The 13,166-nt window shown below is 40.3% G+C and overlaps 1 protein-coding gene across 6 annotated transcripts in view; it reads right to left on the bottom strand.

The window, feature by feature from the left end:
- Nucleotides 1–776: 776 nt before the first annotated feature.
- The window catches only part of Mboat2 (membrane bound glycerophospholipid O-acyltransferase 2), a 132,394-nt gene continuing 120,004 nt past the window's right edge, over nt 777–13,166 (bottom strand). For all 6 annotated transcript variants that reach the window (XM_078029704.1, XM_078029705.1, XM_078029706.1 and 3 more), the window contains 4 exons: nt 12,100–12,164; nt 10,329–10,461; nt 7,951–8,102; nt 777–6,760 (listed from right to left, as the gene is read on the bottom strand). In XM_078029704.1, coding sequence (XP_077885830.1) covers nt 6,535–6,760; nt 7,951–8,102; nt 10,329–10,461; nt 12,100–12,164 — 576 coding nt within the window. In that variant the 3' untranslated portion in view covers nt 777–6,534. The remainder of the gene's footprint in view (nt 6,761–7,950; nt 8,103–10,328; nt 10,462–12,099; nt 12,165–13,166) is intronic.

Below are 13,166 nucleotides of genomic sequence, written 5' to 3'. Positions count from 1 at the left end.
TGGGGATGCAGCTCAGTGACAACGCTGGTCTAGGAAGCCAAGAGCATGGATTAGACCCCCACTACCTCAGGGCCGGTGGGGGGAACACACAAATCTGATGCTTGGCAGCAGCAACAAGTGGACTGAGCCAACACAACCAGTCTGCATCCTGTTAAAGAAAGGGGGCAGTTTAAAGCACCATGCCTCTCAACAACCCCTCCTTGCCATTCCCCAAACCCTAGCCAAGTTAAGGGAATGAGAAAGCCTGGCGGGACATCCAGGTACTCAGCATCTTGAAGAACACTGGCTACCTCTCCTGCCCACTGGCTGTGCATCAGTGCAAAAAGTCAACACGAGGCATCTATCCCACAGCCGCAGCATGCAAGCAGAGTCCCTGAGTCTGCACCTAAATCTCCAGTCACCATGTCTGCAGGAGTCACAGTGTTCTGGTTCTAAGAAGCAAAACCCAGGTCCAGATGCGAGGGCTGGGAAAGAGACCATACAGAGCTCAGAAGGCCGACTCTCCCTGTTAGGCAAAGTCAGCAACTTCTTCACTCTCTGACTGAGGAGAGAACATAATGCTAAATGCGAACTTAAGGGTGGTTTTAATTTCCTCCCAAGTGCTTATGTGACAGTAGATTTATAAAACTAATATTTAGGCAGTTAAAGAGCCAAAGATTCTTAAGAACATCATCATGACATTGAAGACTCCTTCAAGAAAAAAAACTGTTCATTCTTATGACAGTGCCCCATTCTGCAGATGGAATTTAAAGTCTAAAATAAGCAAACACACACCATTTCTTTTAAACTACTGTTTAATCAGTTTTAAAGACACACAAATTAAAACATGTACATTCAACACACCTTCAAACCCAGCAGTAAGCCACCAGAAGAGCTCTGGGGACACAGGTCAGGAACAAGTGGTAAGAACTCAAGACACCACATTGAACTGACAGTGGTGGTTGCAACTCACTGTACAACAAGAACTGACTTATGGATCTGTTGAAAAATAACACTTCTTTAAAAAAATATTTTTGGATAATAAAAACAAGCAGCACAGAACACCACATAGCATTCTTGCCTGGGAAGGGGAGAGAACACTGCTGACCGTGGCTGCTGCAGCCATACTCCCCTCACAATCCAGTAACAGAAACTCAGCAACTTCCAGGCAGAGGTCCAGACACGCTCTGAAGGGAGGGCAGGATGAATCACACACCTCCCTGTGTGGGACACAACCCCTTGTTTTACCTCAAGTATTTTTACCTCCTTCCCTCTGCCTTATATTATGCCCCTTCTGGTTTGAGAGGCAATCCCGTAAAGGTGACAGAAGACGGACAAGAATGGTTTGGAACATAGTGTTCAACATTTTTTTTTTCCTTGTGATAAAAAGTCAGTAGCAAATGTACTTCATTGACAAATCCAACTAAAAATACTTAAATTGGGAAAGAAGCATATTTAAAATGCCTCAGTACTTAAGTTTGTCCTTTCCTGGGAAGGGACGATAAAGGAATATTAACAAATCAATTTCTCAAAGAAAATCCAAACTATAGCTGGAAACAGTAAACAGCAGCCACTTTTTCCACTTCAAACATGCTATTAAGAAATTGGTTAGTCATTTTGCTTATGTTGCTCTGTAACTTTCTGTTTTTCATTATATTTTTGTTTCTTTTTATAGTTGCAAAATTTGATAAAACATGGCTGGAGAGATGGCTGTGTACCACTGGTAAGTGTCAGACAGCAGTTTTACATGGATCTTTATAGAACACAGAGTCTTGGGTTTGTTTTTCTTTTTGCTTTATAAAAGTCATACTAAAAGAAGAGTTATATAATCAGTTTTAAAGGCAAGACAATTTAGTTGGCATAAAAATGTATCTTTACTTTTGGTTCACAAAATTTTCCCAATCAATGACCTGAAGCTTGTCAGTTCTTTACTGGGGTTTAACTTTATGTTAAAAACCTATTAAAATAAATATTATTTTAAAACATATAAAATACTATTAAGCAGCCTATCAATTAAAATGCAGGTGGCTGCATCCTCTGTACAACAAGAGCCTCAAAAAGCAGCTTAATCACTGATTAGAAGTGCATTCCTACAAAATATCAATGTGGAAAATTTCATTTTAAATTTTCTTCTGTAAGGAGAATTACTATAAATAGAATTGACTACATGGTGTTGCAGAAAAACACTGCAGAGACCCTTTACATTCTAATCCTTCAAACTCAAATTTCAGTGTGGATTTATTATTATTTTTTTAAATGCAATCTGTTCCTTCAACCACAGTGGTACAAACCCACTTTTATTAGCAGAAATTTAGCATCCAAAGAAAGAACATGATGATCAACTACTCATTGGGTGCCTCTGGGTCAAGTGCAACAGGTGTGTAAGGGCCTCGAGGGTAGTTAAGATTGCATTCACAGTGTTATTCAGAATCCTGCACCTATGTTAAATTTGATGCATTAAATTTCAGCAGAATGGACTATTAATGTCTGACTAACCCTCAAAATACTGACCGATATCTAGAAGTTTGGACAAATCCTTAGCTGACAGCAATACAGGTACCATTTTGAGATAATCATTCTCTCAAGTAATTTTTTTTCAATCTTACGTAGAACTCATAAAACCAATTATCCAATAATTATGAATTAGGAAACAAAGTATAAATGTCCAATTTGTTCAAGAATATGCAAATTAAATATTTAAAAGGTATGAATTTTAAACAGGAAATGTTTGTCCTAAAGTCAACAAATAAAGAATGACTTATATAATCATTTTAATGGCGTAAATTTTAATTATTTTCTGTAGTTTAAAATAAAGCGGTAAAGGGGGATCACAAATTCAAGACAAGTCTCAGCAAAGGACTGGGTTCAATCCCCAGTACCAAAAATAAAAAATAAATGTTTTCTTCAATAGAGACCATTTCACTATGAAAGTCATTTTTAAGGGCTATGTTCAGTAGAAATAGTATATTGCCACACCTTCTGATCTAATGGATTGTTTGCCCTCTGAGCTGGGCAAGGTGGCACACTCCTATAATCCCAGTGACTGAAGAGGCTGAGGCAGGAGGATCAAAAGGAGGGCTAGGGATGTAGTTCAGTGGTAAAGCGCTCCTGGGTCCAACCCCCAGTACCAAAGGCAAAACAAAATAAAATTTAAAAGATCCAAACCACAACTAAAACAATCAAACAACAACTAAAAAGGTTTTCTTCTGGCCAGGTGCAGTGGTGCACACTTATGATCCCACTGATTCAAGAGGCTGAGACAGAAGAATCAGAAGTTCAAGGCCAGCCTCAGTAAACCAGTGAGTCCCTGCCTAAAAACAAAAATAAAACAGTTGGAGGGTGTGGTAGAGCATCCCTGGGTTCAATTCCCAGTACCACACACACATACACACTCACAAATACTCTGTTGCTATGACAACCTTAAAAAAAGTCATGGCTTTGAGTGTCAGTAATGAAAATCAGCAACCACAATAGTTTTCCTTGTGAATCTGCCCATGCCCTTGCACTTGGCTCCCCTTCTGGGTCCTCGTTCCTCTCCCTTGCAAGGGAAGGGAGAATGAGCGCTAGAGAACAGGCACTCAACAGGCAGAGCCAGACAGTCCAGTTCCTCCTCCAGGTCAGGCAGTGCTCACAGGAGGAGCTCCCTTTACCTCCAGAAACCACCTTTCACTGCAAAAGTTTCTCAAAAGCGGTGTGTATATAAGTCCCTGTGTGAGTGTCAACATGGTGGGGACCAACGGCAACATGTTAAACAAGTGGAAGGTGGAGGCTGATAGGAGAAGTGGTGGCTGGACATTTTTGAAGCCAAATAAATCTTGTCTATTACTCTGGATATTTCAGAAGCTAAATAAACATCCCCTATTACCCTGAGTTCCAGCAAAAATGCTAATTTTAAAACCAGAATGAGCCACTTATAAAATGATGACAGTTGAGACACGTCAAAGTAACTATTATTGTTTCAAGAAAATGAAATTGAGGGAAGAATAATTATTTTTGTTCAGTTTTTTTCCCTGAGTAGTATGTAATTAACCAGAAGTATAAATATGATGTTGACTGATCATCTCTGGTGTGGTTTCATGATATCTGAAGAGTGGGAAAATAATATAAATACACACTGAATCCTATTCTGCTGCTGAAGGAAAAAAAAAAAAAGCAAGCACACATCACAATGAACCCCTTTATACTTGACAGCAGTAGAGATATGCTAGATTTTAATTCTTCTACCATAGGTAGAAGCAAAAAATTAATCTTCACATCACTCCAAAGAGAATATTCATTTTGTAAAACTTGGAGAAAAATCAAGGTGAAAATTAGAATCCTAGTTTTTCTTTTAGATTGCATATTTGTGATTATTTCTCCAAATCAGATGAGAGGTATTCAAAAAACATTTAATAAAAAGCACTAGTAGATTCAGGGGGGTAAAAATTAGCCCACCAGGACAGCTCAGTGCCATCCTGGTCGGAATCCAGGAGCCAGCCCAACACTTTGCTCTTTGCAGACAGAGCTGCAGTTAGATGTTCAGTCAGCAAAAAGCAGGGGTCATGATGTGGGCTAAAGCTGAGAGATGAAATATACTCGGGCAACAGAAATAAATGGTGACTCTCTGTAAGTAGCTGGATAGAGAGAACCAAGAAAACAAAAAACACAGAAGTTTTTGCAGAGCTTTCTGGTTACTCTACATTTGTTTACTTTCTCTTAACAGTGAGCAGATTCTCTGCAGTATTGATTAAACTGAGAAAATGTTTTAAGAGGAGACACTTTCCATGAACATTCCTTTTTAACTCACATTATGCAGCTAGCTTAATTTCAATGCACGGGAAAACAGACAAAAGTTACTTAGCTATCTACCCTGGCCTGGGAGGAAGAAGTGGGGTTTACCTCATCAAAGAGAAAAACATAAGCCTTTAGAAAAGCAAGTGTGTTTCTAAAAGTTCTAAGACAATACACTGACTTTTTGAGACCACAGAAGTTCCAAGTGCATTGACTTTTCATTTCTTTACATGAAATACTACAGAGCTTATGTCAGATTTTTGTTTTGTCTTTACTTCATTTATAAGTTTATTAGTGATCAGAAAAAGAGACTCATCATAGACATATAATTTCATTTCATAAAAATTTAAGGCAAAAAGAAAAGTTCCACCAAAGATTGGTCAAGCAACGGTGAGGTTGGAAGGCCTCGTCTGCCTTCCCTGCCACAGGGTGACCGACCATCTGTGGCTGGGCCCAGCTGTACCACCTGGCCTCCAGTCCCAGCTCCTGCTCTTGCTACTGCAGCCAGCACAATACTCTGCAGACTAAAGGAGATGCCCAGGAATTCAAGGCAAGATTATTCATGGTAGAAATGGCCCATAAGAAGAAATCACAGTTTTCTTCTTACAGAATCTAAAACTCATCTTAGCAGGAGTTAACAACAAAATTTTAATGTGAGAAATTTAAAAGCATCTGGAAACTAATTTCTATTAGTCTCAAAAATGTCATTCAGTCTCCATGTCTTTTAAGTTTTTGATTCCCTAAAACTTTTCCACATAGGAATTAAAGTGACAAGGATAGGAAATTGATTAGCCAGACAGAACCCTAATTACTAGAGACTTCTTTCAAAAAAAGCAGTCTATCACTGTTACTCTCATTATCTCTTCTAATTCTATATAATTTATGCTTGATAAATTTCACTTGACAAAGTATTACCCAGTTTTTAAACTTTTATGTCTTAGACAGTCACACAGAACCCCATGCAGAAAGGGGGAACTGTTTCTAGCTCCAAGTCTCACAGAGCTTTTTTCATTCCTACTTTCCTGCCTCATTTTCTCTTTTTTAAGAAAATAAGCTTAAAATATCACATTACCAACCTTTAATTATGTTTAAGAAGTTCCTCCTGGAAGGACTCTCTGACTAACACAAGATAATTAAGCTCTCCAGCAAAATAAGCTACCTATAATTTGGCATCCATTACTGTTACAGTTTCAATATGCACTGTAGTCATTTGAGATACTTTAAGAAAACCCTTCAAATACTGAGATGTTTATTGCATTTTAAAAGTATCTACCATCTTAAATATCCTGTTTCAAATTCCTTCTAAATTCCTTTACATTATACAACATCAAATATTGAAATAATCTTCTCATACTATTACACTTGAAAATACCATTTAGGAACAATATTTTAGGAAATAGAGGGTTTAAGGCAAGACATTCATTTGGAAAAGTTAACCCCCTCAATCATTCAGACGGACACGATAAGTTTCCCACCTCTGCAGTGCCTTGGGGTACACAACATACATTCGGCAACAGGGCACACATATGACCTTGTGGGCATATGCTGAGGTTGGAATGCCCCATGAAATAGGAAAATATTTTTATATAAGGCGTGGCCCATAGGGACATGGCATGGGAGGGCTGCTTCTTTCCTTTTCCACTCTGGTTTACAGGAAATTCCCTACCTATAGCTGTCCCATTTCCCCCTGTTAATCTCTTTTCAAACAAACACAAACCCCTTGTGAAGGTGCTAAGACTGGTTTCTGTGAACACAAGAAAGGCAGTCAGCAGGAAGGCCTCCCCATCACTGCCTTGAGGAAGGTGGTCTAGAGGCTTTTGCTTGGTTCTGATTGCAAATGCTGTTTGTTGTGGGGAAACTGTCCTCTCCCAAAGAATTTTCTCTTTCGTCAACCTTTCTGGACTGTGAGAGCTGATGGTTTTCATGTATATTCTTTCCTTTTTGAGTCTTTTTCACTGGCAACAACCATAATACTAAGATACTACAGACGTGAAGGCAGTAATACCAGGAGCTAAAAGAAAAAGGAAAAGTTAGTTGCATTAAATTTGGACACTAGTAATCCTTCACTGCACCCTGCAGACACCTGCGTCACTGCTCCCTCCCCTTCAAGGTGGACCTCCACACTGCGGCCCAGGGTCTCTACAGAGCTCTGCTCCCATGAGCATGAGAGTAGATTACACAGCTTGGAACAGGACAAGAAGAAAGGTACTTATTAACAGTGGTATGATCTGAAAATAATCTCTTCAATCCAGAGACTCTAATTCTGAGTCACCAAAGAGACAATAAGGACATCAGAGCCTGGCTTGGCCATGCCCCCTGCTGTCCACTGTCTCTCCCTGAGTCACAGGGATTCTGAGGAGGAAAGCAACAGATAAGCAACAGTGCCTGACGGTGACTTCCACACGTAAAGAAAGGCCATGTTATTTAAGATACTCAGAAACATTATTCCCCAAATCAAATATAAACCAAATGTGACCTCAACTGCTCTATAATAGTTGGAAGTTCAAGTGATTGAGAGAAGTACCTGAGATGCATCGAATAGCCCAATTCACTGCATTTTAAAGTAAGAAATGATTCTGTTAAAGTAGAAATGTCTTTCTGTATGTATGATTTTTGTAATATTGTATTTGACAATTTTCCAGCTGCACATTCTGTTCTAAGTCACTCTAAAGTCTAAAGAATTTATGAAAGGATCAAGTTTTGATCTCTAAGCTATCACTATTATGGGGGAGTGGAATTAGATGGGGCAAGGGGAGGAGATAAACAAATAAACAAAAAATATGAAATTCAAGTTAACAGTTTCTAATAATACAGTGATGACCATAGTACTAATGAAACAAAAGAGTGAAAAGAAACAAATAAGTAAAAATCTAAGTAACTTATTTTCCTTTGATTAAAGAAACCAAGATAATCAATCATTCTTTGTAAAGACCCAACTTTTTTCCCAACCAGGTTCTGGACAATCAGGCCAAGAGGTTTCCAGTTCAACATCCCTGAAAGCTAAGGCAGCAGTTACCAGCTGGCATTTCCCTCACCTTCACGAATGTGAGCCATCCCATGAAGATTTGAGATTGCTTGGTTCAGGATTAAGAAGTAACTGTCATGCTTCTACCAGCAGAAAATGAGGTACAGTACTATTTTCATATCCCATGCAATAGCAAGGAACTTTCTTTCCTGACAAATCTTACAAGTAACACTTACCTGTAAAACGTGAATGATGGTTTTATAGAAAGAAGCACAAATGGCACAACTGTATAACTTATTGCTATTTGAGTTACTGCCCATGTTATGATGTCATAAAATAATTTAAGTTGGGGAGTTTTGAGGAAATAATGTCTAAAGTTGTTTCTCATCTGAAATAGAAAATAAACAAAAAACACTTACTATATCTTTAAATTAACATTACTTACACAATTATACTGGCAATGACTATATCAAGAATGTTGAACTTGCAAGCAGCTGGCCATGAGTCTAAAATGATACTACCACTGTGAGAAAAGCTGGTTCTGAAAAATTGAACACACTTGGGCGTAAGCCGTGGAGGTGGGAAAGAAGGCATCCAGGCGAGACATGAACTCATGGATCTGGGCCTAGGGCCTACAGGAGCTCTGTGCAACTTCTTAGTAGATCTGAAGTTGCATTAAAATGAAAAATTTCCCCAAAGAGTTAAAAACAATACTACGCAAAGCTCCTTAACTGGTACTTGGGAAAGGACAGAATATAAACAAGAGTTCAACCTATCTTCAGTTTCTCCTGCCACTATGAAAGGTACATTCGTCACCTCTCTCTTTAACCTCTACACATGTGAACAAATAGATCCCATGCACTGAGCTCAGGTTAAACAGCACTCACCAGAAACAAACAGCAACCACACACATCACTCACAAATAGAAGCCGGAAGAGCCTCTCAAAAAACTGGTGTTTTCTAATCTTCACTATTTTGATGACTTTTTAAAGTTTTCAAGGTAGTGAAAACATCTCAACCTTTTCAACCCAGTCATGGTGCTGTCTCTTCTCCTGCATTTCTCACTCTTCTCGTCTAGTATGTTTATGGGACGCACAGCCCTGTTCTCCAGATGCCGTCTTACTCCTTTAGAGTGGAGCTGGCACATGAGAAATGGTTCTTCCACAAAAAGACCATCATTCTTAGTGGCCAAAACCAAATCCTGCCTGTGACTTCTTGCCTAGCTCACCAGCGGGATACCTATTATCTAGTCCACTCTGCCCATTAATGACAAACCCATTTCTTCACGTATGGTGGTCAGTATTCTTACAAACCTTACCCAGCTGGGGAGCTGGCTCCCTGGCAGAGTGCTTGCCAAGCATTTGCAAGGCATTAAGTATAATACCCAGCACTGCAAAAATAAAGATAAAAAACCGACAATGAAAAGCAAACCTTATCTTAACTACCTAATATTGCAAACGGAACAGGCTTAGGCTCTTCCCCAGTTTGATATTCAAGTTCTCCCATTATTGCTCTCCTCCTCTCCCCTCTGTACCTATCCAGAATTATCCACTGTTTATGAATACAATTCTCCTCTTCAATTAGATTTAGTTATTGTTCTCCAAATTATAGCATGACATTAACAAAAACCACAGTTTTGTTAATGTCATTCCATGCCTAGAATAACATTTTCTCCCCCATATCTCCCCCACATCTCACTCAGTATTGAAATAATATTTTCCTTGTTTTGGCCCTGACGTGTGATCTCCCTGCCTCAGCCTCCTGAGTTGCTGGGATGACAGGTATCCGCCACCATGCCCAGCTCTACCTTTCATCTTTCAAAGCCCAGACTAAATGCTTTGGATCTCAATGAAGAAATATTTCTTTCATCTCTGATACTTACCATCTTAAAAAAAAACATGGAGTCTATCATACATGCCTCGGGAAACATGCATTGGTATGTGCATATAACCACTCACAGCGTACACACACTCGATACCCGATTTCACCAAACTATCAAAGGCACAGCCTTTAGCTTCCTGACTTCCCTCGTACACCATCATGCTACCTTCAAACTTAACAGTAAACACTTGCTGTTTGTTAAATGAAGCCACCTTACCTCTGAGTGCTACCACAGCTAGTTCAAAGGTCAGTTTTGTCACATGGCTTTCCTCTGACTCTCAAGGACGTAACACTAATTCATCTTTCTCCTTTCCTCTACATGTCTTGACCGTTTCACGTAACACTGCTCTAGGATCCAACAAGGCAAACTGCTGTAGAGGAGACTCCAAGCTCCTAAGTGGACCCTCTGCTGGGCATGCCCAGCACGCTCCTCAGGCTGACCCTTACTCGGCTCTCCACCTCAAGTGACTCAAAGGTCTCGGCTTTCAGAAAGCACTTCTGAAACAAACCTATCATTCTGATCATGTTTATTTAACTATTTTCTCTTTCCCTCAGAAAATTCTGTAAAAATAAATATAATATGTGAGTGCCTCCTGTGTGCTTCTCAGGTAAAGCAGTGAAGGCCATGTGCAGGGAGACTCGCTACGTATGTGGGCTCCACTGCAGAGGATTGTGCTAATCAAGGCTAAAGAAGTAGGGTCACTGAATTATAATTAAAATTCTTGATACTTACAGCTCGTGCTGCTAATGTCATCAATACCCCTGTTAAAAAGGTCAGGTAGTATCCTGGGTATACCCCATGCCAAATGGCAGAGAGAAAGAAAGTCTGGATGGTTGGACTGATGGAGGCCCGTTCATAACACACCCTAAAAACCACAAAAAACACAGAGAACCAAGAGGAGTGAGTGGATCCAAGCTTACCAACCCTACACTGATCATTCTCTCATTACCTGGCAGGATTTTAGTAGCCAGAAGAACAAATACTATCTATCTTGGGTAATAACTTGGTCTGGAATCTCAGGGATGTTACGGTTATTAAGTATCAAATTTAGAAACAAATTCAATTCCTACTTTCCCACAACTACTAAATTATCATTTCTACTATTTGGGAGTCTCTAAAATTTACCAGAAATTTAAAATTAATATTAAAGTTAGAGGTTTTATTCTACATATATTTTTTTCTTTGTCTCCCCTCCTCCCCTTTTTTGATGGCACTGGGGACTGAACCCAAGGCTTCTTTCCGCCATGTGATCTACCTCTGAGCTATATCCCAGCCCTTTTTGGTTTGTTTTTGCTTTTTACTTTGAGACAGGGTCTCACTGAGCTGCTCAGGCTGGCCTTGAGCTTGGGGTCAAGGAGTAGGATCCCAGCCATGAGCGATTTTATTGCTTTCGTTAAAAACACTCAAAACTTTCAATTGAACATGATTCTTTCTGGTAAATTAAATAGGCTATGCTTAGTCTGAAATTCTCCTATAAGAGGGCATATAATTCAGATGGAAATGAGCTTTTACTAAGGTATCAAATTTAGAATTAAATACATAAGTATAAATATATAAATAACAACAATAACATCAAACAGATGAGTTCAGAGAATCCGACACTGCTGGGGGCCTGGCTGGGATCAGGAAGGCATGGTAAAAATGAGGTATCCCAAGGGGTAAGATATTCAACTGTCTTAAAGAAACAATACAAAGGTAGGCGACTTTGAGCCCTCTCTGAACAGGAACAATACTTTAAGAATAAATTCAAGACTGAGCAGGTGCCTGTGGACACTGGAGAGAGAACCTGGGTGTTCTGGTGTCATCCTAGACTGGACAGGCCCTGCTCTGCCCAGGGCTGGTGCCCTCCCCTTCCGGGCCCCACATCCTAACTGACATCCTGGCTCAGGATTCTGAGAAATGTCCCCTTCTTTCCCTGCGTGCCATGCTGCTCCTGCTCTCTCACAATAACCCCCACAGGGATCAGCAGGTGCCTGGTCCACTGCTGTGCTCTGAGACCTCTGGGGGGACTGGCCTATCTTTGGGCCTGTGCCTAAAACATAAAGATCTGTCAGACTGGAATATTCAAACTGGAACTGTTCCAGAAAACCTGCAGCACATGTAGAGTGGATATGCACAGAGTTTCTTTAAAATCACATCTTGGGCTTGGGATATAGCTCAGTTGGTAGAATGCTTGCCTCCCAGGCCCACGCCATGGGTTCAATCCCCAGCATCAAAAATCCCAAACCAAAAAAACCACTCCACATCTCTGGGGATGGCAGCAGAGGCACTGAGGACTCGGGCAGAGGAGCAGAAAACTGGCTGAGGAGGTGGTGATAGAGAACTGTAACTCAGGCCCAACTGTCCTGATCAGGTGGGTGCTAACAGTCTTTCCTAGGTTAATGCCAAAGCCACAATGTCACTTAACACCCTATGAATTTCATTAAGAACATGAATTCGATGAAGTTCAACTTCAAGTACTAGATGCCAAAATATATCTAAAAACGTTCTTGAAGAAACATACCTTTTGAGCCAAAGAGCTGTCTGGATATTCCAATTATCAAGAAACATCTTGAAACTTGTTGACATCTGAAAAACAAAGGAAACTTTTCTTTGGCCAACAAAACAATGAAGCTATAAATATTATGCTGAAGAATTAAAACTAAAACTTCCGCATAATGATGATAGCAAAAGATTCCTCATTCCTTGATGCTATTTTTTGCAGATAGTAATAACATCATTCTTAAAAGGAGTTAATTTTGGGGAATGAATAAATGCACTCTCTTTCTCCTGTGTGTCAATATTTACAAAGCTTGTCATGAAATTACTACAAAGAAAGTCCTGCTGAGTACACGAATACCTTTGTCCAACACCAAGGACTGGAGTGTCTACCTCATCATCTTCCTTTCTTCCAATCCCTGCCACTATCTGGGTGAAGTGGGAGAGGAAGACTGTGTTTTATTTTATATTAATTAACATTTATTTGGGGCGGTGTTGGGGATTGAACCAAGGGTCTTGTGCATGCAAAACACTCTACCTCTGAGCTACATCACCAGCCCTCTTCTACCATTTTAGACTCCATGGTCCATTATTTACTGTTGTCTTATCAAAATCCCTGAGGCCTTTGTCTCTTTTCCTTTTAACCTGCCTGCCCATCATAACCCCAGCCCCTGACAGCAAGCTGCCTCCTTCCCCACAGGTATATCTGCAAGCCAAGCCTGGAACAGCAGGGGCATTCTAGACCTCTAGGCTCATGTTTCTCAACTAAAGCAACCTATGGGACACTTATCTGTCCTTATCTCAGTTGACTCCTCAAGGACACTTAGCAGAGCTGTCCATACTCTCCTTGGAAAAACTAATGCTTTTCTTGATGTTATTCCACACAGCGCCCCCAAGAGGATGAAAACTGTCCTAGTGGGGTACATAAATCCCGTCCTTTCCTGTATAAACCACGTGCATACACACAGTGGACCAAGAGACACACAGTATGTCCACAGCACTAACACTGCAGGGGGACGACCAGGGAACAAAGTGCTGGGAAGGCTCTGCAGGTGGTGACAACAAACCGAAGCCTGGACCACCACCACACGT

This window comes from Ictidomys tridecemlineatus, chromosome 12 (genome assembly GCF_052094955.1).
Source record: "Ictidomys tridecemlineatus isolate mIctTri1 chromosome 12, mIctTri1.hap1, whole genome shotgun sequence".
Lineage (NCBI taxonomy): Eukaryota > Metazoa > Chordata > Mammalia > Rodentia > Sciuridae > Ictidomys > Ictidomys tridecemlineatus.
Note: the sequence above shows the minus strand (reverse complement) of the source record. Positions and strands in the feature narration are given on the sequence as shown.